This window comes from Mucor velutinosus (assembly GCF_035048745.1).
Source record: "Mucor velutinosus strain NIH1002 chromosome Unknown tig00001563, whole genome shotgun sequence".
NCBI lineage: Eukaryota > Fungi > Mucoromycota > Mucoromycetes > Mucorales > Mucoraceae > Mucor > Mucor velutinosus.
Genome location: NW_027041904.1, coordinates 3,302,654 through 3,329,093, shown reverse-complemented (window position 1 = coordinate 3,329,093; position 26,440 = coordinate 3,302,654). Strand labels below are relative to the sequence as shown.

The 26,440-nt window shown below is 39.3% G+C and overlaps 7 protein-coding genes across 7 annotated transcripts; 2 read left to right on the top strand and 5 right to left on the bottom strand.

The window, feature by feature from the left end:
- Positions 1-361: 361 nt before the first annotated feature.
- ERG6_3 (Delta(24)-sterol C-methyltransferase) lies at positions 362-1,079 on the bottom strand (the record flags this gene model as incomplete). The annotated part of the gene is made up of 3 exons (XM_064828937.1): positions 362-832; positions 902-958; positions 1,032-1,079. The coding sequence occupies 3 exons, from the start codon at positions 1,077-1,079 to the stop codon at positions 362-364; spliced, it is 576 nt and encodes a 191-aa protein (XP_064686139.1).
- A 146-nt stretch (positions 1,080-1,225) lies between these two features.
- Positions 1,226-2,671, bottom strand: ATC70_009708 (uncharacterized protein; the record flags this gene model as incomplete). The annotated part of the gene is made up of 1 exon (XM_064828936.1): positions 1,226-2,671. The coding sequence occupies one exon, from the start codon at positions 2,669-2,671 to the stop codon at positions 1,226-1,228; it is 1,446 nt and encodes a 481-aa protein (XP_064686138.1).
- Positions 2,672-4,877: 2,206 nt separating this feature from the next.
- Positions 4,878-10,049, bottom strand: ATC70_009707 (uncharacterized protein; the record flags this gene model as incomplete). Its single annotated transcript, XM_064828935.1, has 1 exon — positions 4,878-10,049. One exon carries the CDS (start codon positions 10,047-10,049, stop codon positions 4,878-4,880), a length of 5,172 nt encoding a protein of 1,723 aa, XP_064686137.1.
- A 1,388-nt stretch (positions 10,050-11,437) lies between these two features.
- Positions 11,438-12,373, bottom strand: ATC70_009706 (uncharacterized protein; the record flags this gene model as incomplete). Its single annotated transcript, XM_064828934.1, has 1 exon — positions 11,438-12,373. One exon carries the CDS (start codon positions 12,371-12,373, stop codon positions 11,438-11,440), a length of 936 nt encoding a protein of 311 aa, XP_064686136.1.
- Positions 12,374-15,405: 3,032 nt separating this feature from the next.
- ATC70_009705 (uncharacterized protein) lies at positions 15,406-20,523 on the bottom strand (the record flags this gene model as incomplete). The annotated part of the gene is made up of 1 exon (XM_064828933.1): positions 15,406-20,523. One exon carries the CDS (start codon positions 20,521-20,523, stop codon positions 15,406-15,408), a length of 5,118 nt encoding a protein of 1,705 aa, XP_064686135.1.
- A 2,261-nt stretch (positions 20,524-22,784) lies between these two features.
- Positions 22,785-23,618, top strand: ATC70_009704 (uncharacterized protein; the record flags this gene model as incomplete). Its single annotated transcript, XM_064828932.1, has 2 exons — positions 22,785-23,126; positions 23,178-23,618. The coding sequence occupies 2 exons, from the start codon at positions 22,785-22,787 to the stop codon at positions 23,616-23,618; spliced, it is 783 nt and encodes a 260-aa protein (XP_064686134.1).
- A 559-nt stretch (positions 23,619-24,177) lies between these two features.
- Positions 24,178-25,919, top strand: ATC70_009703 (uncharacterized protein; the record flags this gene model as incomplete). The annotated part of the gene is made up of 2 exons (XM_064828931.1): positions 24,178-25,183; positions 25,240-25,919. The coding sequence occupies 2 exons, from the start codon at positions 24,178-24,180 to the stop codon at positions 25,917-25,919; spliced, it is 1,686 nt and encodes a 561-aa protein (XP_064686133.1).
- Between the last annotated feature and the right edge of the window lie 521 nt (positions 25,920-26,440).

Genomic DNA, 26,440 nt, shown 5'->3' with positions numbered 1-26,440 from the left:
TACCAAATTACAGTTGGTTGTTTCCAAGAGCGATGATGATGAAATATCGTATTCACTCATGTTACACGTGGAAATGTGAATTCAAAGATAATGAGGTTGTTTACAATGTTTCTAAATTGGAGAGCACCCTGATGTGTATGTGCACATTTGCTACTACTGAGATGTTTATATGAGCTTTATTAATCAAAGATATTAAATGAAGTAAAAAAAGTAAAAAGAGATAAAAAAAAGATCCAAAAGAAAAGAGGACATCAACAGAGTATTGCAGTTGCTCTCCCCTTCTTCTTTTCATCATATACTTTCACTCTATGTGTTCTCTTCCTGTGTTTCTCGTTCTCTTTCCCTTTTTTAATCTTTCCAATTACAAGATGCTACATTTCTTTGACTTCTTCTTGACAGGAGGCTCTAGTGCAGCAACAATAGCTTCGTCAAATACATTTTTTAAACCCTTTTGTGTCAGTGCAGAGCATTCAACGTATTTAACAGCACCTAATTCACGAGCCAATCTCTCACCAGCATCAAAGGCGATGGGTCTTTGCTTTTGTCTTGTGAGTTTCTCCAAAACGGCAGGATCTTGACGTAAATCGATTTGTGTGCCTACAATCAAACAAGGTACACCAGGACAATGATGGTGAACTTCAGGGAACCACTTTTCTTTTACATTTTCAAAGGATGCAGGTGAGGTTACTGAGAAACAGACAAGGAAAACATCCGTCTGAGGGTAGGATAAAGGACGCAGACGATCGTAATCTTCTTGACCTGCGGTATCAAATAAACCCAATGTGTAGGGTTCTTCTCCAATCATCACAGTAACAGCGTAATTATCAAAAACCTAGGTTCGAAATACATGAAATAAATACGCGTGCATGTGTGTATATGTGTCATTATTATCTCGCCCTACAGTAGGAACATATTCAGAAGGAAATTTGTTGGTTGTGTATGATATCAAAAGACATGTCTATTGGAAATGAGATTCAGCAATCAAGGACAAATTTCTTGCAAACGAGAGCAATGAGTGATAGAAAACTTACTTTACCAACGGCACCATCACCAACGACAACACATTTAATGGTTTGCATTGTGCTATATTATATTATATTAAACAAGAAAAAGTTATGTAAAAGAAAAGAAAAAGGGAGAATACTCCCAACAAGAATTTTTAGCCATTTTTACGGTCTCCGGCACAAAAAATATATATAAAAGGGTGCGTTGTAATAGTACAACATTAATTTATTAATTCTTTCAAAGGAAGATTCTTTAAAATGCCAATAAAGGTATCATGAAATTTGTTGATCTTAGCAGTATCTAGTGAGCCCTTTTGCCAAGATACAGTACAGAACAAGGTGTCATTTGTGGTCACTGAGTTCAAGTGAAATGCATTGGTAAATGTCTGGGCGCTCTGGCAGAAATACATTTGCTTGACTTTCCAAGCGGTGTCTTGCTGAGAAGGACATGAAAATCTTCCCAGATCAGATAACTCGATGCCACCTGCTCTACCCATTGCAGAGTTCTTTCTCTTATCATACCAGAAATCACAGTAGGATGCCGGGAATTCAGGCAGGTACTTGAGAAACAATGGTTGCTTGGCTCCATCTATCTTGTTTTTGTTCAAATCATTGTGGTACTTTTTAGCCAATAACCAAATGTCTTGTTGTAATTGCTTTCCTGTCCAAATACTCGTGTAAGCACCTACAAAGTTGCCTATCTGGTTGTTAGGAACAGGTGGGTTGCACAATCCACGGCAATTGATCGGAGTAGACGCTTCGGTTGTTTGGTCAGGATACAAGCGTTTCCATGTCAACATTAGGGCCATGAACAAGATGGCATGAACGGAGATGCCTTGACGCTTGCACTCATTCATGATGGGTTTCCAAATGTCACAAGGCACAGAGATCAATCGCACATCCGTATTGTGTGCCTCGCCATCAATTGCAGCAAAGTCTCCTTTCCAACCATCATAAGACACAGGATCGACATAACGAGCAATTGCAGTCGGCAATAACTTGGGAATCAAAGAATGGCACAAAACAGGAACAACATCCCAAGTAAGGGACAAAGAAGGAGCACCTGATGCCTCATAAGGAAGAGGCACTGTTGCTTCCTTTACACGAATGATCAAGCCTTCCTCCTTGTCAACCATTTGAGATTCCTGCTTGGCATTCAGCTTCTTCAAGAAATCGCCCCAGAAAGTCGTCAAGCTCATGCCATCGAAAATGATGTGATGTACAGCCAATACAACAATGCAACTAGTAGATGTTTGAGGCATGATCTTTATACGCCAAAGAGGAAGCAATGTATCCACATCGAATTCGGCGCCTGTTTGCTCTGCAATGAGGTCTTGCAATGATGCGATGTCGGTCAATTGCACGTTGTCTGCCAGGTTGATTGTATCCAGCTGAACGAAATGAGCTGTGCTTTCTGTCTTGTCACGCACAGTTAATGATAGATGGGGATGTGTTTGCACCAAACACGTGAGGGCTGGAGCAAAGCTGTGCTGGTACAATTTTTCTTGATCATTAGCTAGCATGGTGTCGTGATAAAGAACAGGATGTTCAAGCTCGGCTGTCAACGTAATGTTACCATACGCTTTGGTTAACTGCTTGGAGAGCTGATATTTCTCAAGCAAACCAAGGGGCCGTGATTTCCTTGCGTTAATTGCTACTGTGGCCATTTTTTTCTTTTGCACAGAACAATAGGAAGAAGAAAAGAGGTGGTGCGACGAGAAATAATTTTTTAGAGTTCTAAAGTTTTCCGTTAGAGTTGTCGCACAAGGCAAATGCAATAAGCTTTGGCCAAACATTTTTGGCAAAATGTACAGTAGATGGCCACCCAAAGGTTCTCATTGGAAAGCTTATTTGGATTAGAATGGAGAGGCTTTCTGTGGCTGATGAAATTGCTTAAATGTTCATTTGAGTTGGTCGCTCTAAAACATTTTTAATGAAATGTACATGTATCATTTGTGTTTGTTTTGCAGAAATCAGAAACATCTTGGATGACGTTGGTATATAGATGCGATCCCACACATTTAGTACACAAGAGGGAGGTCTAATCACACACGATGATGACACTGCTCCAGTAGGTTTATGCGCTGCTGGGGAGGTTGTGCTGATGGCTATCATTTGGGACTACTTCTGGTCACGATTGATCTTGATATAAGAAGCCTTGATACTGTATAATTTGAATACACTAGATTAATCTTGATAGGTCATCGCCCGCGCAATCGCTGCCCTTCAAATGTGGTTGAATTTCCATACTCACGCGACCACGTTTTGAAAAACAATGGTCGCAGAACCTAATCGAGTCGCCACTGACCTTTCAGGGGCCACTGGTCTGAGGCGTTTTTGCAAACCTTGGGTTTGGGTGATATCCTAACATATCTTTGCAATAGATATATTCTACAGAAAAACATTATGCAAAGTTCGTGTTAGCTGATCCAGTGCATTTCAAAAGCCTAATCTACCTACAATACGATATATATATCTTGATTGGGAATCAACTTTACATTTACTCCATTTGAAACTGACATCTTGACAAAAAGAATAGAATCACAAACTTTATATTCCGCAAAAGCTCCTGATTTTGTATATTTCTACGTTAGCCGATCAATCTCGCTATTCTCGATGACGGCATCGCCCTGCGGGCTCTCGACGAAAATATTCCAAATCAGAGATACTAAAAATCTGGCATATCAAGTAGATTTTAAACAATCACTTAGTAGCAAACAAAAAGGCTATATCAGGGTCGGAGGGAAGGTATCCATTCACTGATATTTCTCTTGATATGGCGACATAAAGCTGGCCAGGTGTAAATGCAGGACTTGCGTGAGATCTGTAGCGATTTTTTTGAGATATTGTTATTGCAAAAGGCATCTTCATAGGGAAAAAACTCTCAAGAAAAAAAAAGTTATTCTGCCTAAGCAATTGTCCTGTCAATTCCAAGATTCCCATTTAATCAGTATCGCGATCATCCTTGCCATCATCCTTGTCAACATTAGAAAGGCATTTAGGGCAGCCAGCAGCAGCTTCGCCTGCCGCCGCCGCCAAAACTCATTCAAACTCAGCTTATTTTTTCTGTTCAGGATTGGCCAAATGTTGTCTTTTGTCGACCTCTTTAATCTATTTTTTAATACTCGACTATATGAACTGTGATGATCACCCGATGCTTCCTAATACATTCTTGGAGTACTTTTTTAGGCGCTTCCAGTGGTGCTAATTGTAATGGGTGTTTTGAGTGAAAGTATTGAGCAATTTGGCAAAATGTGAAATAAAGTTTTTGGCCAAAATTGTTATGTCAAAATACAATGTAAAATTGAATCTGCCAAAGAATTACACTTTTATTGAGAATGCATCCCAAGGATGCATTTATATGCTTTTCATTATGCTAGGGTTTACAGCATGATGATGAACTATAATACAAATAGGTTTACTATCTACCCAACAATTGATTTGTAAATCATGATTAGCATGATTTACCCAAAGGACCTAAGAATAGCCTAAAACCTTTAGTGTGAGACCTTGCTATGACATTTGATATAACACCACCCCACACCAGCATAAGACACATGCGAAACTTGGACATAACCATTGTTGTAGTAGATTGTAGTTGTAGTAGTTCATATAGTATATAATAGGCCGACATAACAAAAAAAGAAAAAAAAAAAAAAAAGAAAACCATCATTAATATATGACAATCTGGTGCATGTTACTGCTTGATTAATCTTATGTATAGTAAACATGAATTGCATATATAACTTATGTATAGATTATTGGTATAGATAATTAATCATTAGGGCAACCGTTAAAAACCTATACACATCCAAAACCCGATGGGACAAAAGGAACTGTGAACAGGAAAAGGTATAGCCTTTCACCAAACAATTATACATCATCTTTAGCTAATAACCTTTCGCGCTTATTTCTTGATTTAGTCTCTCGCGTAGCAATCTCTCGGGTACTCAGAGCTTTCGGTGCCTTGCCCTTAGATGTCTTGCTATTATTAGCATTTACTCGCGCCCAGTACTGCTTGACCACATCAGGAGAATCAAACATAGATGGAGGTTCCCATGAATTCCAATCTTCACTATAACCTTTCCATTTTACCAAATACTTGTAATTGGGTGCGCTACCTTTGTGATTGATAATAGCTTCGACGACATACGCATTTGAAGGATTGTCTCTAGTATCACTTGTGCTAATCAACTTGATTTGCTGCGTAGGTACATCTCTAGCTAAGAACGAGTTTGTTCTATCAGTAAGAATATAGCTTCCATTTCTAGTATGACCATGAACGTAAAATGGACCTTCATAATTTGGATCCGTCTTTCTGTTCTTGTTCTCAATATTCTTTATCATCACAGTAGATCCAACAGGATAAGGATTTTCCAAGATTCTGTGTCTCTTTCTAAAGTATTTACTATCCTTATCTTGCGTCTTCATTATCTGATCTCTGATTGCTGGTACAATGATTTTATCGATAAGATCTAGCTTCTCTTTGAATGCTTTCACATCAATTTCTTTCTCATGAAGAACAGGCTTATCTCCTCGATAATCCTTGAACTCATTGGGTAGTCTGTGGAACATTACTACGAATGGCATCATTCCGTGTAATCTCGATCTGTGAACATTTAAGCTTAAGGCTGTTCCATTCAGGTACAGATCCCAATCTTCACTTCGACCTTCCAACATCTTCATGATGATTGTCTTACAATTCTTAACTGCCGCTTCACAGCAACTGTTGCCTTGTGGTGTAAAGGCCAAACTAGCTCTATTCTCCACTCCTGCATGCTTCAGGATCTTTTCCAACAGGACATTGTGAAATTCAGCTCCACGATCATGTCCTACCACCCTAGGGTAGCCTAACAGGGAAAATATGGACACTAATTCCTTTGCAACAGTCGTAGCAGACTTGTCAGGAATAGCACGCAGTACAATAAAACGTGAAAATAGATCCAATACCACAAGGATAAAATTGTTGCCTCTAGGCGTTGTACAATCGAAACCACCTAGATCAAACACAACATGATCCATAATGCCTTCAGGCGCTTCTTGCTTTGGAGGATGATATACATGCTTTGCTAGATTGAACTGTCTGCATTTGTGGCAATTACGGATGTACTGGGTTATATCCTCTCTTAACCCTTTCCAATGCATGTTCAAATCTTGGTGTATTACTTGCTCCATAGCATGTATACCGAAATGGCCTAGCAGATGAGATTTTTCTAATATGCTCTGTTTCTCTTCATCAGTTGTAGGCGTTTGATAAACATCTAAATGACTGACGCAAAAGTAAAAATCTTCATTCTTTCTTTTCAATGAATTCGCATACGCTGTCAACTTAGAATTATTAAATAGATCAGAAGTCTTATTTGGAATGATTACTTTACTGGAATTGGAGATGCTGGAAGACTCACATGATAAAACTGTGTTCTTATCTTGTGCTCCCTTGATATCTTTTTTCCCCTTTTCCTCTTCATTCAGTACTCTTTGCTTCTTGTTCTTAGTAGCTGCTACTACCTCATCATCATGAGTATTCTTTCTCTTCTTATTACCCTTTTGCTTAACAATATCCTGTTTAATCAATATCTCCCTGTCGAGATCCTTGATGGAACGTGTATTACCACTCTCCACCAGCGTATTGTATGGCCAGAAAAGACGCGACAACGTATCCGCCAATATATTGTTAATACCACTGCAAAACGTAATATCGAAATCCATTTCAAAGATAGTATCATAGTAGTTCTCAACCATTCTATCCAGTTTAGGTTTTGTATGTAAGAACAAAATACCGCGATTGTCTACAAACAAATGAAATGGGCGTCCATACAACCATTGATGGAACTTTTTGAATGCGTACACAACAGCAGCTAATTCACGTTTGGAGCTTCCCCATCGTTGCTCTGATGGTCCCAAACTGCGTGCAATGAAACCAAGATACTTGACTTTATTATTGATTACTTGATACATTGCAGCACCAATTGCATATGCAGAGCTATCCGTTACAACACATATGGGATAATTCAAGTTGGGCACACTCAACACTGCTGAGCTGACTAACAATTCCTGCAACTGCTTCATCAATGCAGTGTGTTCCGGCTTCCATACTTTGGTTATATCATGTGCGTTTCGAAGCTTATCTAGTGGGGCTGTCAATCTTGACAAGCAAGGTAAATTGGATCGAAAGAAATTGATCAATCCAAGGCGAGACATCAGCTCACGACTACTCTTTACGACAGGATCCCAATCCAATACGTTGGAAACCTTTCGTGGATCGAGTGCTAGTCCATTACTAGATAGGCAGAAACCCAAAATATAGATGCTCTTTTGTGCAATATGCATCTTTTCCGTGTTGATACGTAAGTTAGCTCTAGTCAAACGATCAATAACTGTTTTGACAACCTCTGTATGCTTTTGTAGGTCGTTTTCAGTATGGATCGTGACATCGTCGATGAAATGTGTACAGACATTACTTAGATCAGCCAGCAAATTAGAAAGAATTTTCTGGGCATGAGATGAGACCATAGTTAATCCGTAAGGGCAGTGAGAGAAGGACCACGTCAGTCCATTCATGTCGGTAAACGTTAAATAAGGTCTTGATGCCTTAGCTACCTTAAATGCATGGAAACATTGCGATAGGTCGATTACCGTATAGAGGGAATGCTTCGACATTTTACGATGTAAATCACTTATCAAAGGCAATGGGAAACGTTCAAGCTTCTCTGGATCCAATGCATTATTAATCAACCGACAATCAATCACTACACGGTGCTCTTTACCAGTGTATTCGCCCTCACTGTTCTTCTTGCGTACAGTGAAAATGGGAGAGTTATGAGGTGTATTAGGTTTAGCTCGTTTGATCACACCATTTTCACGCCATTTCTCAACTTGCTTTTGGATCACAGGTCGCATTGCTTCAGCAATTGGAAATTGTCTTCGACATGTGTCCGAAAGTGGAGTATCCTTCTTTATAGGCAATCTAATTTCGCTATCAGGCAAATTACAATATGCTTTAGGGCTGATACTAGTGTTTGCATCAATGAATGGCTGTAGTTCATTCATCATCAATTGACGCTCTTCCTTAGATCCATAAGGATCCTCATTTGGTTTGTATGGATTGGGTTCAATATCAGGAATCTCATATCCAATTCGATCAGACCAATCTGCAGCAATATTACCCAATGTAATACCAACTTTATATAATAGATCCATGCCAAACACGCAATGGACATCATCAAATAAGTCAAAAACTTCAAATTTGGAATAGACAACTTTGGAACCATAATTGATCTTTAGTTCCTCTTCAGTTTGTCCTTTACGATTAACAACAGTGTTACTTTGAGCCAGCTTAATAATACCATTTTTATTTACAACATTTAATTGCATGAAATCAAGTAACTTGGGCGAGATTGCACTAAATGTACAACCAGTGTCCAACAAAAACCATGTGTTAACCTTAACACCACTCTTTGATTCTAATATCACAGGTAGATAAAGAAGTCCATTAGTGTCCATGTTATTACTAGGCATCTTTTTGAAATATTCATTATTCAAATGCTTACATTCACTATCAGTATCCATGGATACGACTTCCTCCTTTTGCTTGTCCTTTGTAGAAATTGTGGCAACAGCAAAAGTTTGATCACTTTCCTCATCAGAGGATGATGAATCAGTATCATCATTGGAAGCAGGTCTTGGCACAATCAACTTGCTCTTCTTCTTTGTTATCTTTTTGATATTTTTGGGGTTCTTCTTGCATAATGCCTTATGCGCATACGTAAATGGTGTGAAACCACAATCATAACATTTAAGAACTTCACCAGGACTATCATTCCTCTTTCTTGATTGCTTGTCATGGCGGCGACCAGCACGACGAGTTTTCTTGTTGCTCAACGAAGCAGAGCCCTCAGCACGCTGATGTGCCTTGATCGCATCCTTGATCTTATTGTTCAGTTCAGCATCCTTTCTCTGCTTTTCCTGCCTATAATAATCATCTCTTCTCAACAAATCGTAGGCACTGCGCAACTGTGAGATAGCAAAATCCAAAGTGTCGCTTCCCCTGGAACGGGCTTGTGAAATGCCCATAGACACCGGTCCATACAAGTCGATATCCAGACCACGAAGCAGATAGTCTACAAGAGACGTATTTTCCTTGACTCCCGCTAAGTCCTTCAAGGAGTTAAACCTGTCAATGAAGTCTTCTAGATTGTCACAGTTGTCCAATTTAAGCGTCTTTAGCTTATTGAGTGCAGCTTTTCTTTCTTCTGCTTCCGAAGGGCTATATTTCACCTTGAGCTTGCTCTTGAACTGGCCCCAAGTAATTTCGGGATACTTTTGTATGATTTCTCTTGTCCAGGCAGACATACCCGTGGACATTTTCGGCTTAATAATTCTCTTCCAGTTTGCTTCGATCGACACACCACGAGACTCCAGTACATCCTGGAATTGTTGAAGGCATGCATCCATGGTAGGATAGACAAACTTCTTGTTGTTAAACTTGTGTCCTTTCCATTGAATATATGGCGTATCTGGAGGTACTATGCTATTAGCAGCATTGGAATAGGCCATAGATGGGGAGAGCATTGGAGTATCATCAAACAACAAATCGTAGTTTTCCTTAGCCATGATCAATTGGCGTTTCAGGGCCCCAGCATTGGATGCAAGCGTGCCATCCTCAGGCATAGTGATAGACAGCCTTGTAGCCTCAAAAAGCCTTCTCCTCAACATCTTGATGTCCCTGGCCATGCTAGCCTGATGATCCATTCCCAAGGGTTGGATCTCACTATCGAAATCAAATTCCAATAGCTCACCACTATCATTCATGATAGTATCATTATCAAGAGTTGACAGAGCGTCATCGCTCAATGCCTGATCAATGCGAGCGTCTTCGCTACAAGCATCAATACCATTATGCAGAGCATCATTGCTCAATGCATTGCTATGTTCATTTTGTAGAGACGACAAAGATGAACCAGAACCAAAACTTGCATCTCCCGATGCAGAGCGATGACCAACACCAGCTCCAACAGAAACAGTAGTAGGGTTTGCGTTATTCATAGTAGTAAGTGTAAAAAATTTATGGGATTCAAAAAAGTGTTATGTCAAAATACAATGTAAAATTGAATCTGCCAAAGAATTACACTTTTATTGAGAATGCATCCCAAGGATGCATTTATATGCTTTTCATTATGCTAGGGTTTACAGCATGATGATGAACTATAATACAAATAGGTTTACTATCTACCCAACAATTGATTTGTAAATCATGATTAGCATGATTTACCCAAAGGACCTAAGAATAGCCTAAAACCTTTAGTGTGAGACCTTGCTATGACATTTGATATAACAAAAATGTCAAAATTTTGCATATGAAAACCTCATAAAAGTGGTTTCAGAAGTTGCTTTGTATTGAGAGAAACATTTTGATTCAATATATACGATAGTAAAAGTCTTCATTTTTAAGGTCAAAAATGCGATCGTTTGATTTTCGATAAAAACAATGAAGTACCCCTCATGGTTTTTGATCGATTTTTGGCCATGATTTTTTTTATCCCAAAAAGTTGAGCAAAGGTGCCAGAAAGTTACTACTACTCAAGTAAAATTGTTTGGCGTCATTCTGGTGGCTCATAAAGGTCTACATCTCAAGTTATAATTGCCTGAAAGCATTCAAGCTTGGTAATGTTTTGCCTTATAGATTTTATTTATACAGCATTGATCACATTCTTGGTGGCTGATACCTTCTGAAAGGGCAGTCTGCAGCCTATGTAACTTTTTGCTCTATTTCAACGTCGCCGTCAATGTTCAGTTCTCCCTTTTCCAGCAACATATCCAGAAAGACAAACAATCTTATACAGTATTTTAGCATGATTGGTGTTGATTTTATGTTGCGCAGATCCCCAAGCTCCAAGGTAATGTATCTGCTCGAATGCACGGAATACAGTTGTTGTAAATGTCTGAAAGTACGTGAGAATGGATATAAGTTTATTTCAGTAAAATCCGATGGAGAGAAAAGGGAAGGGTGAATGTCTACTGCTATTTATATGTATGATTTATGGATTGCTTACCCACCCGTCTAGAATGATGTTTTCATGCTAAGTTCTAGTGTCAATCCTCACTTGTGCTAAATGGTAATTACTGTAGGGGGAAAAACTGTCCCGTTCGTTTAAAATTTTGTCTTTTTGCACAAGTTTTTGGTCATTTCTTTGTATACAAAGTCGAAATATATATCGTTTGAATGAGAGAAAGTAGTGCTATCTATACATAATTATAACTTTTTCAAAAACTAAAATCCAATGATTTTATTGGTTAAAAAATAAATATAGAAAAATGTACATTTTATTATAAAATCATTAATAGTGAGTTGAACCACCTTTGCTCTTGATGACAGCCTTGATTCGGGCAGGCATACTATCAATATATTTCTGGCACTCTTTTTCTGTTATTTTTTACCACTGAATGTTAATACGCCGCTCTAATTCATCTTTTGTTGAGGGCCTAGTGGGACACTTATTAAGACGAAGCTTTAGGAGATGCCAGACATGTTCAATGGGATTAAGATCGGGACTTTGGGGTGGCCAATCCATGATTTCGTCTAGGTTAAACCCATTTTCGGTGAACCATTGTTTAGTAATGCCCGATGTATGCGGTGTTGCTCTGTCTTGTTGAAATCGGACATCAGATGGTGTCTTCCCAAAGTGCTCAAGAGTATCGTTCAATGATGTCTTCAAAATATCGACATACAAGCCCGAGTTTATTGCGTCTTCAATAATGGTAGTACCATAACCAGGCCCCTCCGCTGTTATGCAACTCCAGAACATGACCCCACCGTCATTTCCCTGCAACTGAGACTTGACTTGATACGACTGCATGATTCGGCCACCATTCGTCCAGTAAAAAGAATTACCATCTGAGCCCCAAAGGTTTATTCTTGTTTCATCCGAAGACACCCAACGATGCCAATCAGCAATAGTAAGATGCCTATGCTTTTTAGCCCACGCCAATCGAAGCCGCTTGTTTGTCTTGCTAACAAAATTGGTCTTTACTTTTCTACGAGATTTAAGTCCATTTCGTCTCAATGACTTGCGGATGCCATTAATTGATATATCATGGCCCATCGATCTTAAACTTTCTTGTGCTACTCGGGGATCATCTAAAGCACCTGATCGAAGTCCTCTTGACACTAGGGACATAGTTTCAGCACCAAGTTTTTTCGGTCTTCCGCCAAGAGGTCTAGCTGGGTCAGGGCAATATAGTTTTCTGAGTCTTGTAAGAGTAGAATTACCCACTCCTGGATACAAATTTCTTATCTTTGAGAACGAAAGACCACGTTGGAGCAAAGATTGGAGAGTGTTGCGCAAATCTTGTGTTAAACGAGCAGGCATAATGAAAGTTTTGAAAAAAAATAAGAAAGCAAAGAAATAAAGAAAAAAACATGAAAAAACTAGCTTCTTTTATACTTTTAGAATGCTCCTAGAATATTAGATATCCTGAGCATACCGCGGGTAGTTTTTTAGATTTCTTCGATACGTTTATTGGAAGTAAAGATATCAACCACTTTATATCGTCTAGAATTACCCACCTAATATTTTTGCTACGTCTCACTTTAGCTGGTTATACTGGGATTAAAATATAGTCCAGCCATAAGGTTTTTATGTTGCTGTAATCTTTATAAGCTGTTCTATCGAACGCAGTATGGGGTAGCTTTGTTTTCTGAGTTTTGGCAATATACTGGGTAAAATTCAAGATTATTTGAACGAACGGGACAGTTTTTCCCCCTACAGTATTTCAGATATAGATGATCAGTCTAAATATCTTTAGTTGCTCTTGGCAACGTTAATCACTTACATTCCTTATCTGCTATCTTTTGACATATAGAGAATAGCTTACTGAAACTTAGCACATGTGACTATCATGGCTATCGTTTACATGTTGATACAGTTTATTTACATATACTCCATAGGTGCATAGTTTATTACTAAATTCAATCTACGATACTGTGATTCAGGAACAGGTATATGTGTGAATACAACATTACTTATTACGACCATCATGATGGATGTGGTTGAATACATTGTGATCAGAAGTGATTCATTCACACGATATGCGGGAGGATAAGTATGCATCTTTAGTTTAGTATGTTTAATTGGTGTTTTGATGCACATTTGAGCGCCTTATTGGTACATTCAAATAGCATGAATTCGAATGAATGATATTTGATGCATTCCGGTTGTCAATCAAGTTGCATTTGGATGGCTATTTCATTACACAAATGATTGCATTTTAATTTGGTTATAAATAAACACTTAAATTGTTTCTATTTAATTACAGGCTTTTTTTTACAAGGGACAATATCATATTATATGGCATATCAACAGAAAGTCAACTAGTTGTAGACCTTTTCTCTTTCAACTCCAGAGCCAATCAAATCGCTTGAAAACTCCGCTGACCTAAAAAAAATTTTGCGAGGGTTTCCCTCTGTTTTGATGTGAGGCAAAATTTTAAGCTCCGATATATATAGCGATATAGCCGTTACTATCATCAAATTTCCCTCAGGTACTAGAGCATGCCTTACTTACACCACCTAGCTTTAGATTCTGGCGTTGAGACCCTCAATCATCACTAAAGTAAGTAGTGATAACCAAGTGGAGGCGGCCTATCTACCTCCTAGCCTCGGATAAAGTTTTGTTGAGCTTCAGCGATAGGCACATCCACCACAACGTAAAAAAAGTATGCTTCTAAAGAAACATAATAATAATAAAAGAAAGCACAAAAGAACATAATACTATAAGAATATAGTAGTATGTAGATAAAAAGAAACACTCACACGAAGCGAGTCAAAGAAAAGCATAACAAACACAACATCAAAGATGTTTAAAAAAGAACGTTGCTGTTGCAAGAAAAATGCATGCATGAGCAACGTGCATGATAGCAATAGTCGGATGTAAAGCAACATGACACACATACGCACAACTGCAAAAGCAACAGTGGTATTATAAGTTTCCGCTACAACATAATGACTAATGTTGTTTCATGTAAAGCTACAGAGGAAACACTACCAACAAAAGGAAAAGAAGAAGAAAAAAGCGCAACAAGGCAAACATCATGAATGCATTATCACGAGAAAGGAAGCAATAATATAAGCGTTCAAAGAAGTTTTATACTATTGCCACCAGAAGAAATAAGATACTTACGACTTACCACAGCCACAGATAGACCAGAGGATACACAATCACCAGAGATAGACCAGACAATGAGCATGCACCAAACACAGTAGATCAGGGAAGACCATATTATCAGCAGCAGCAGTAACACCAGCACCGTAAAAAAAATCGAGGAACGAGCGACACCACAGAACGAGCATGCACCAGAGACAGTAGACCAGAAAGACTGTATTAACAGCAGCAGCAACACCAGAAGCAAGACCAGAAGCAAGACCATCAGTAAGACCAAAAGCAAGACCAGAAGCAAGATCAGAAGTAACACCAGCAGCAATACTAGCAGCAACAACAACAGCGTAGAAAAACCGAAGAACGAGTGGCACCAGAGACCAGACAGATTAACGAAACAACCGCCCGAGATAGGGATCAAGAAGCCGCTACCAGACATAATAGACTAAAGAAGCAGACAGCAAATATAGCAGAGAAGTGATGGCAGCAGCACCTACGTCAAACAGGCAAAACAAATATCGAAACCTAATAAACAAATTCGATTAGTGCTTGTTCTACATCTTTCTGTGCTCGTTATCGAATGATACTTACTGTATTCCACTTCAAAGAGGCAGTATCAAGTACTTTTGACTGTGCAAGGCCGTGTTATCAGAAGCTAGAGTGTTATTTTCAATCAAAAGGACTCCAAAACAAACATGGTTTGTGTTAAGCACAAAGAATAAAAGGATTATTATTTGTAGCTTATAAAAAATGTTCGATATTATAAAAACAAGAAAAGACTTATTTGAATAAGATCAGACACAAAAACTAAAGATTTATTGATGAAGACAAGAGTTATTCTATTTATACTAAGTTCTGAATGCCAAAGTAGCAATTTATCTTGTACAACGCTTATCACATCTGGTGAACCTCAGTATTTAGATAGCTGAGATGCACTTCACTTATCATAGCTTGTCCATGTTGTTGCACAACATAGACATATCTACCCATCAAGAATACCTTAATCTTTATAGGCAGTTGTAGCCCTTCTGGCACAACATTGCCCCCCCAGATTCAGGTACTTCTTGTGGACATTTCGTAATCTCAGATTACAAAACATCATGACAATATAGCACATAAAGCACTTTCCAATAAATAATTACCAAATGACACTGCATCCGAGATCAGTCAGTAAAAACCTTGTGTAAAAACCTTTCATAGGACAAAAATGTAAGGAAAAGACTTGATCCCATCATGCTAGTAGCCATTTAAGACCTGTTTGATCTACCACTCTGACCAATTTCGCGAGTAGTAATAGTTCGCCAGTTAACTGTTTGAGGAGCTAACCTACGTTTACCAGCAGCCTTTGCACCTTCTCTTCGAGCCCAATACAACTCAATGTGTTTGGCCGAATCAAAGTTTTTCACAGGCTCCCAAGTATCTTCACTAGGATCATCGAACCCTTTCCATTTTACCTTATACTCATAGTTACCAGGAGATCCTCTATGATCAATCACAGCTTGAATTTCGTAATGCTCTGCAGAGAATTCATCAATTGTGATTGATTGAGGATTCGCAGCGACTTGGTACTTGATATGATGGGTAGGCACATCTCGACTAAGGAGTGCACCCGTCTTGTCAGCCAGCACATAGGAACCTTTATCGGTTATACTATGAATCAAATAAGGTCCTTCATACCGTTCATCTAACTTATTTTGACGATGAACATTTTTAATCATAACTTTACTACCAATAGGATAGGGTTCGGCAATGACCTTATGTTTCTTCGCAAAGTTAGCATGATCAGCATTTTGTGTATCCACAATACGCTTAGAAATAGCCGGGATAAGAACATCTTGTACAAAACGGTATCGTTTGTCAATGAGTCTGTTATCAGCTTTCTCCAAACGTTTGGAATAGTCCACCTTTGAGTAATCAGCCAGACCATTTGGTTGACGATTAAACAAAAGCGTATACGGACGAGATTTATGTAGCCGAGCATACTTGACATTGATGCAGTAATTCACCCACGGAATGAAGTGCTCCCATTGATCCCTCTTACCTTTTAGCAACTTGATAGTCGTTAACTTACATATTTTGATAAATGACTCAGAAACCGAGTTACCCAATGGATTGTACCCTAATGACAGGCGATGGTCTATCCCACTGATGTCCATCATAGCACGGACCACCTCATTTATCCATTCCAGGCCTCTGTCTGAAGTCAACTTGATTGGCCATCCAAAAAGTGAGAAAACTTGAAGCATTTCCCTGGCAATTGTCGTAGCCTTCTTGTCTGGAATGCATCTTATCACAGTAAATCTCGTAAAGTAATCAGTAAGGACAAATAGAAAGTTGCTGCCGAAAGAGCTAGTAACACCCATATCACCGAGATCCATGCACCAATGATCCAAAGGTTGGGCTGCATTGACACTACGGAAAGGATGATATCCCTCTCTAGCGATATTGTACCTGTTACACTCGTCACAATCAGCTAATATTCTTTCTATGTCTTTCCGAATGTTCACCCAGTGAAACCCTTCATGATGAATTGCAGTTTCAACATGTTTGATCCCAAAATGTCCAACCAGATGCTGAGCAATGATCATATTGTCTCTTTCATTAGCAGGAGGAGTGATATAGTCAGCAAACCTAAGCGTACGCAATATGAATTCCTTTTGCTTTTGCGAGACAGCTGTGGTGGTGCCATCTTTGATAAGAGTAGCGTTTACCGCAGTGCGTGCATGGTTGCTAAAAGAATTAGATCGTAACGCCTTAGTTGTCTTGACCAAAGTACGTTTCATTGGAGGCGAAGGTGTGACAACCTTGAGTTTGTTTTTGGAACCCTTTTTCTTTCTTTTTACACTTTCACCACCATCAGCATAGTACCTGCCCCCCAGAAGATGTCGTGCTGAAGCATCAGCATCCGAATCTTCGTAAAGTCGAGATAAAGCATCAGGAATTACGTTAAGGACACCGGGCAAATGCACAATATCGAAAGTATAAGAAAAAATGGTCTCCCACCATCCAAGCATGAGTGCATTGGGGACTTCCTGTGTATTCAAGTAGATCAGACTCTTATGGTCCGTATGTAAGGTAAACTCTCGCATATACAGAAAACGATGAAACTTAACCAAGGCATAGCAAATCCCTAGCAATTCCCTTTTCGTAGTACTGTAGTTACGCTCAGAAACAGACAATTTACGAGATACGAGACCTACATATCGAATTTCATCGTTGACCACTTGATATAAAACCGCGCCAAGAGCAGTTAAACTAGCATCAGTAGCCAAGTGAAATCGAATCGAAAAATCAGGAGGTGACAGCACAAGTGCCATCGTAAGTGCATCCTTCAAGTCGGCAATCGCTTTTGTATGAGACTCATTCCAAACATCTGTTAGATCTTTGTACTGTTTCAAGCTATCAAGATCTCGAGTCAGACGAGAATAACATGGAATGGCAGCACGAAAGTACGACATTAAACCCAAGAAAGATGCCAATTGACGACCAGTGGTAATAGCCGGCCAATCTGCAATGTTGGTAAGTTTTCTACCGTCAGGCAGTAATTTACCATTAATAACGCTCCATCCCAAGAGATAAATACTACGCTGAGCGAAGACGACTTTCTCAGGATTGAGCACCAAATTAGCATCGGTTAAACGACGAATTACCTCAGCAACCAACGCATAGTGATCTTGTAGGCTCCCATTACTACTGCATAAGATGTCATCCACATAGCAGGAAACCGAGTGATCACCATCAGTAGGAAACGAAGTAGAACTAGAGCTTGTATTCAAATCAGAGAGCAGTGTTTGCAATGTGCGTACAACCACCGATCCGACATGGCGAATTCCATAAGCAGCCTTTTTATGGGTGTATTGGATATTCGTGAAGGGACAAGTAAATGACACTTTATGAGCTTGCTCTGGATCCAAACCAAAGCTAGTAAAGCAAGCATGGATATCGAGACAAGTATGAATCATTTTTGTACCAATGCTCTGATGGATATGAGAGATCAAAGGTAACTGTTGTTTGTCATCCACTTCCAAGATAGCATTCAACTTACGAACGTCACACACCACTCTAGGCTTAGACATTGTGTAATTACCATCAGCGTCCTTTTTCTTTACAACCAACAATGGATGATTGAAACGTGTATGACTAGCAGATCTTTCAACAACACCCTCATCAAGCCATATCTGAATTTGTTTGGCAACAGCATCACGATAAGCTTCAGGCAAAGGATATTGAGCTCGCCAAGCGACAGCACCTGGTTTAGTATCAAGCTTAATAATCGAATCCGGCAGATTACACTGAGTATTCTTCATATCAATGCGCGAATTCTCTTCTAATAACCCCTTTAGTGCAAGTAGAAACGGCTGTCTCTCTTCCTCACTACCAAAAGGATGTGCGTTTGGAGTAATACCATCATCAATAGGGTCTGGTACACGAGGACCTGATTGAAAGCCATGTTGACTCACCAAGCCCGTAAGACCAATGCCAAGCTTGGACAAAATATCCATACCAAGCAACACAGGTACGTTTTCCTCAGAATAGAATGGAAATACTTCAAACAAATGGTTTTTATTTGATTTATTGTAGCTAATGTGCAAACGTACCGCACCTATTCTAGGCACAGTCGTTACTTCATGAGCCATTTGAACAAAGCTCTCATCATCATCATTAGCCTCAAATCCAGCAAGAGAGGTTCCTCCTAAGAATTGAAAGAACTTGTCAGTGACGCACGAAAACGTAGCACCCGTATCCACTAAGCCAAAGCAAATGACATTTTGAACCACAATAGGAACACAAATAGCATTGGTGGTCATAGTAGGTGGAGCACTAAATCTAGCATCGAACTTACATTGCTGAGCAAATATATTTTGTAGCGTATCGTCGTCCACAGACATGCTACTCATCTCTTTTTCAAGAAGAATAGACTGGGCACGATTCACCAGGTCAGTATCCTCAAAGATACCATGAGCTTCACTCATCACAGCATCTTGGTCAACATCAACATTGTCACTATCACCAGAAGAAGGAGCAAGGACAACATCATCCACCGATTGTTCAGCAGAGGAGACAGCAGGGGAAGAAGCACCTTTCTCAGCTAACGCACGATCGACACGAGCAGAGAGAAAAGCAGCTTGGATTGCAGCATCCATCGAATGTTTGCCACCACGTTTCTTAGTCATGGCACGCAAAACTTTTTTACCACCATTGCCCTGATGGGTGTTACCACCACCAGTACGAATAGCAGTGTTGCAGTGATGCATCTGCCCCTTTGGTCGAGGACCGTTACATTTGGAGCAAGTCCCTTCAGCAACATGTTCAGCAAATGTTTTGCCAAAACGATTAGCACTAGAACGTGGAGAGTTGGACGAGGGACCATTGGATCTCGACGAAGAGCTACTTTGCAGAGCGTTTCCACTAGAAGAAGGTGCGTACCGAGACTTCTTTGCTTCGTTCGAAACAGGTATGTCAGCAGCGCGTTTTCTTCCATCAAAAACAGAGCCCAAAGATTCTTGACCCGTCTCAATAGCCATCATATCCATCTTGCGCACGAGAGAGGACACATAATCAATGTCATAAAATGACGATTCTGGTGCCTGACTCATAGCAACCATTAGCAACCTAGCGGTAACCTTGGGGAAAGCGTCAAAAAACACCATCGCTACGACACCCTTATCACTGATGTCAGCTCTATTTCTCAACGTCTTAAACCGCTCTACGAAACCATCAACGGATTCTTCGTTTCCTTTAGTACAACGAAGAAACTCCCTAATTCTTTCGAATCTGAGCTGTTCTTTTGGTGTACCAAAACGACCGATGATAGCTCCCTTCAAGGTAGCCCAAGACACAGTGGAGCCAGATGCTTTCACAAACTCATCAAGCCAATTGCGAAGATCGCCGGGAAGACAAGGAGGAAGCAAACGATACCAGTGTTCGTCAAGATCAAGCGTGCAACTGCTCAACTTATCGGAAAACCGGCGACAACACTCCTCAATGTTGGCAAAAACTTCCTTTTTTTCATCTTTGACACGTCCAAACCATTGAAACAAAGGAAGATCATCAGGTACAGTTGAACTATTAGCCGCACCTTGACTAACCACTGTTACTTGGGAAGGACTCTGGTTAGGTGTGACCATAGAGAGAGCTTTCTCTATAGCCTCCAAGTTAGAGCACTTCTTTGACAGGGCAGCCTTCAAAGCGTCGACCTCTTCGTCCGACTTGTCCCCACTGTTCGCAACTTCAGCGATCAACCCATGAACCTCCTGACGAAGTCGCTCTACAGCTCCTCCGTATGAAAGCTCGCTTCCAACAGCTTGAACATCTGAACTCTTGTTCTGTTCTGCAGGAGATACAGTAGAATCATTCATAGTCATATTTTTGGTTTAAATTAGATAGGTAGGTTAAAATCTGGAAGATTCTGATTTACACGATCTTAAAAAATGTTAAGCACAAAGAATAAAAGGATTATTATTTGTAGCTTATAAAAAATGTTCGATATTATAAAAACAAGAAAAGACTTATTTGAATAAGATCAGACACAAAAACTAAAGATTTATTGATGAAGACAAGAGTTATTCTATTTATACTAAGTTCTGAATGCCAAAGTAGCAATTTATCTTGTACAACGCTTATCACATCTGGTGAACCTCAGTATTTAGATAGCTGAGATGCACTTCACTTATCATAGCTTGTCCATGTTGTTGCACAACATAGACATATCTACCCATCAAGAATACCTTAATCTTTATAGGCAGTTGTAGCCCTTCTGGCACAACAGTTTGGTAATAAACGCGTTTTGCAAAAAGGATAAAAAACGGTGCTATAGAAAAATGAGAGGACACCCTAACCGACGTCATGACCAGTAGATTTGATCTCAGTTTTCTGCCGTAGCAGCCGTAATTGCGGCAATTTAATTTGAAATTGTGCAGTGGTATTTTCGTGTTCAAACTTGACTTGATCTCACATCCTTTAAATGCTTTTGCTAAATTTTACTATGAAAGTTGTCGTCGAGACACCTTACTTTCTAATACATTTTTAGAGAACTAAAAAAGCCGCATCGAATAGTGTTGATTGCATCCAGCTTTTAGGCCGAAAATAATAATCAATTTGTAAAAATATGAAAACAGGTTTTCTGTGAATATGTCAAGATCTAGCATATGTAAGCCTCATAGAAAGAGCTTCTAATGTTGCATTTCATCTTTACGATTAATGTGACCTAATATATATCATAGGAAAAGTCTTCACTCTTGGGGTGAAAAACGCGATCGTTTGATTTTCAAGAATTTTCCTTTACAAATACTCATGAAAAAAATGAGGATTTTCATGAATTTGCAATGACCTAAAAAAAATCGAGATAAAGCATCAGTAAGTAAGGTGTAGCCAAGAAGTGTTATTTGGTGCTATTTCAAGCGCCCAAAACGCTTTGTAGCATGAGTTATTCGTGCTTGAAAATGGCTAGCTTTGAACAAGATTCAACCTAAAAAGTGGGCGTAGTAGGCTGCGTTGCCAAAGGTGTTAGTAGATTACAGTCCTGTCTGATGACCCAGATGTTCTGCATTGTACGGCACTTAGTTTCTAAGTGATAGATGTTTTGATTCTAATTCTAAGACTGAATCTTTCTGTGAAATACATTCACTATGATTTGCATTCCGACAGTTCATCCAGTTACCAGATTTAGATATAAACTGTATGTACACTGGATTAGATGTACGATATCGATTTATACTATAAGAAGATATGGACTTCAGATACGCTAGTACTATAAGATTCATACTATATAGGATATAGGCTATAGATGGCACCACGGACATGGATGGCGCTATAGACTTATACTTGTATTCCGACATTGACTACGGATGTTTACCATATCTGGATAGGCACCAAGATTAATGCAATATGAGCTTCTTGCTTCAGATGTGCACTTTATGATCCACGCTATAAGACACATGCTTATATCCATGATACTAGCTACAGATACTTTATGTACTACAGACTTGTACTATATATGAGACATGCTATAGACATGCATACGATATGCTATAGACATGCCATATATCCAGATACATGCTAAAGATGTATGCTCAGCGATATACACTCAGATATGTACTATTAATATAGACTAAGTAGACTATCCCTATCGGATACATGCTATTAGATTGATATTAATTATCCCTATAGAAAGTACAGTGAAATCAGGTTTGAATAGATTTCACAAAAAAAAAATAAAGCGATAATAAAATACAGTGCGCGAAAAAAACGTTCCAGTGTTTTGCCAATTCGTAGTTTTACACTTACAGCTCTGTCAATTTTTTTCAGTTTTAAAACTAAAGTAAGACTACAAAAGCTTGAGTTTTTAGCCACAAAATGAGCTACTAAAATAATTGATACACTAGATATTAAGCAAGTGCAACTGACGTAAAGTAAAAAATTTCGATTTTGTAAAATTGGAAATATCGCTTGATGACCTTATTGTTTGTATACATTCCACAAAAATAATCTGAGAGCCGTAATTTTTTATATCAGTTATGTTTAAAATGTTAGTTATCCGAGGAATGCTTAAAAAAGTATAAAGAAGCCTGAGATTTTGGTCTTTTCCCTCATTATATTTTACCATCTTTACTTCACTTTTTTTAACATGACACGTCCCATTCCTCAGGAGGTTCAAGGATCTGTCAAGGCTCTTTTCAACCAAGGTTGTTCCCTCCGTGCCATTCAAAAAATCTTCCCAAATTTGTCCGTCAGTGTACTTTCTCGCTATAGGAAGAAGTTTCTTGGTCATTCAAAACATGCCAAACCCGGAAGACGCAGCAAAATCACTACGCAAAATATGAACTACATTGAAAGGAATCTCCGCAATGGTAATTTAGACGGCCCCAAGGGTGTGCAGTGCTACCTTGCTCATATGGGAGTTCAGATGACTTTGAGGAATATACAGTATATACTCAAGCCCAAAGGGTTCAAGGCTAATAAAAGAAAGGTAAAGACCAATTTCGTGTCTGCGGAGAACCGGAAAAAGCGTCTTGTGTAGGCCAAGAGACATCGACATTTGACTGCGGACGATTGGCGTAAATGGGGATTTTCCGATGAAACCAGGGTCAACATGTGGGGATCTGACGGCGAATCTTTCTACTGGACTGACAGGCCCACTGAGTTGATGCCTCATCAAACTGAGGCTCAAGTTCAGGGAGATGGTGGTGGCGTTGTTTTCTGGGGCATGATAACAGCGGAGGAACCCAGCTATGGTTCCACCATCACCGAAGGAACTGTTAACTCAGAAGTTTATGCTGAAATTCTGGACTCATCTTTGCTAGACACTATCGAGTACTATGGGCTGGACAAGAAAACGTTTAGATTCCAGCAAGATAACGCAAGACCACATACTTCTGGTCCCATTAAAAAATGGTTCACGCATCACGGATTCTCTGTTCAAAATGTTCTTGATTGGCCTCCCCCCAAAGCCCTGACCTAAACCCCATTGAACATGTCTGGCATCAACTAAAACGTCGTTTGAACAAGTACCCTACTATGGCCACCAGCATTTCTGAGTTAGAAGACAGAATTGAACAGGAATGTTATAAATTCACAAAAGAAGACTGTCTTAAATACATAGGCAGCATGCCACGCCGAATCAAAGCGGTTATCAAGAGTAAAGGTGGTCCAACTAAATATTGAGCTTTTTTATAAGATTTAATAAATTCGACTTTTCACTTTTCATGAGGCTACCTTTTTTTTTCTAATTACGTGAATAAAGTGCATAATATATCATCTGATAGCCAACTACTTAGGCTATTTATGAAACTAAGCAAACCCCAGTACAGTAGTCGCTCTGTATAAGGCTACTTTTTTGGCGAGGTTTTTTTAGCCTTATTGCCCGCATAGCCTTAACTGACGCGCGTGACTTCTGTCAAAAAAAGTCGTGCGCGTAGGATCTATTACTATAATAGTTGATCGAATAAATCAATTTGACACCTCCCCAGTAACATTCATTTATCTGTTTATTTTACTTCTATTGAACGCAATATCCTATCATGTGCCTTAATCAAAGATCAAGAGATCGCCTCACAATCGAGCAAAAGTATCGCATTATTATGCACAACATGCACTTTCCTAATCTGACGCAAATGCAACTCGGTCAATGGGCTCAAAAGGAATTCAACCTTCATCACTCAGTCAAGCAAAAAACTGTATCGAACGTCTTGAATTCACAGGACAAGGTGATCAAAGCTTACGAAGGAGGAAATTTGAAGGGAAAAAGCAGCAGAGCCTTGACGATGCCACAATTGGACAATGACATTTTGGAGTACATTCAAGCCATGAATGCAAAATCTCTTCCTGTCAATCGTGGAACTATTGCAGCTTTTGCAAAAGTAGTCGCACACAGAAAGTACCGCATGCATGAATTGCCAAAGAATAAGCAAATCCATTTCTCAGATGGATGGCTAACCGATGTTTTCAAGAGAATTGGTGTCAAGTCAAGACATTTATATGGTGAAAAAAGCTCAGTGGACTTAACATCATCTAAGATTGTCGAAGAACTCAGAAAGATTGAAGAATTGTTGGAGCCATATGATCCCAAAGATATTCTCAACTTTGATGAAACTGGCTTATACTACGAGCAACAACCAACTCGCACCATTTGTCAGGAACCTTTAGGTGGATCAAAGAAAAGCAAGAACAGATTCACAGTTGGACTAATCACCAACTATGATGGATCCTATAAAGGGCACCCCATTGTAATTGGGAAACGAAAGACACCAAAGGCAGCAAACAAAAAACCTGCTTTGTACAGAAGAACCACCAACATCGGGCAATCCCATTATGTGGAGTACCATTCATCTCCCAATGCATGGATGAACACCGACATCTTTAGGAAGTACGTCAAACGTTTGAATGCGTCTTTCGTTTACGCCGGAAGAAAAGTTGCTCTCTTGGTTGACAATGCTTTAGTGCATAAATTGAAAGAAGAATTCAGCAACATTAAGTTGATTTTCCTTCCAGCAAACACAACAAGCAAGTTGCAGCCTTTGGATGCCGGTAAATCAACAAATTTCATTGATATCCGTACTCATCTCTAATCACACACTCGATAGGAATCATTGCGAACTTCAAGGCTCAGTTTCGTTGGCACCAATACTACAGGGCAGTGAACAAGTATCTTGCCGGGGTAAACCTTGATCTTACCGAGGAATACAGAATGGATGAGGTGGATGCTCTGTATTTTCTTGCTGATTCTTGGATCAAAGTTAAGCCTCAAACAATCCAAAATTGCTGGGATCATACGAAGATCCTTGATTTTAAGTTTGCTCAGAGACAGAGAGTCGACTCGGAGGATGTACTCCCATCTTTCGAGCTACCTTTAGACGATGATCTAGTCAGCCAGTTGAACAAAATCATCCCTGAACTTCCTGGAAACAGAAGTAATGATGGGGTTCAATTGGTAACTGAAGTAAACGACTTGGATCTAAATGCAGATGAGTCTGATGCAATCGTTTTTAATCCCGTGATTGTTGAATTTGAGGATGGCGATGATGTTACCCAGGGGTCACAAGAGCTTGAGGTAGAGGAAGAACCAGTAGAGATTTACGATGTTGATACGAAGGAGATAAGGGAGAAGTTGAAGCATGCGTATGAAACTATCTTGTACCATACCATCCCAATGGATGAAAAAGAAAAGTCTATGCTGAAAACTATCCGTAGGAATCTGAACGATATCAGATCGGAGGAAGTAGCAGAGAAAAATCAAACAGATTTACGTGATTATTTTGTTTAAATGTACTACTTTTCAATAAAAGCTTTCTATTTTTTAATATCTGATTTGCCCTAAATTCAATCGCAGCAACCACCACTATGAAATAAGGCTAAAATTTTTAGAATCTGTAGCCTTATATAAAATTAGGCTATTAAGGCTAAATAGCTGGTAAAAAAAAAATCTGAAAGATTTCAGCCTTATTCCCCGCATAGCCTTATATAGGACGGCCTTATATAGAGCGACTACTGTAGCTTTGATATTTGCAGAGAAAACTGGCTATAAGTGCAATTTGGCAAAACACTGGAACGTTTTTTTCGCGCACTGTACAATAGAAATCTACTGTATTTTATTTCTGCATAAAATGAACTGAAGATCCTGGAATTGAGTAAAAAAAAGAATAGTATTTATACATTTGCAACTAGCTTGTAGGATTAGTGGTGATAGAGAGCAATAGGTTCTGCTATTGCGATATCTGGCAAATGTTGTTGATACTTGATTTAAAGTGGTAATCAATGCAAGAGCACTAGCCATAAGGGTCGATT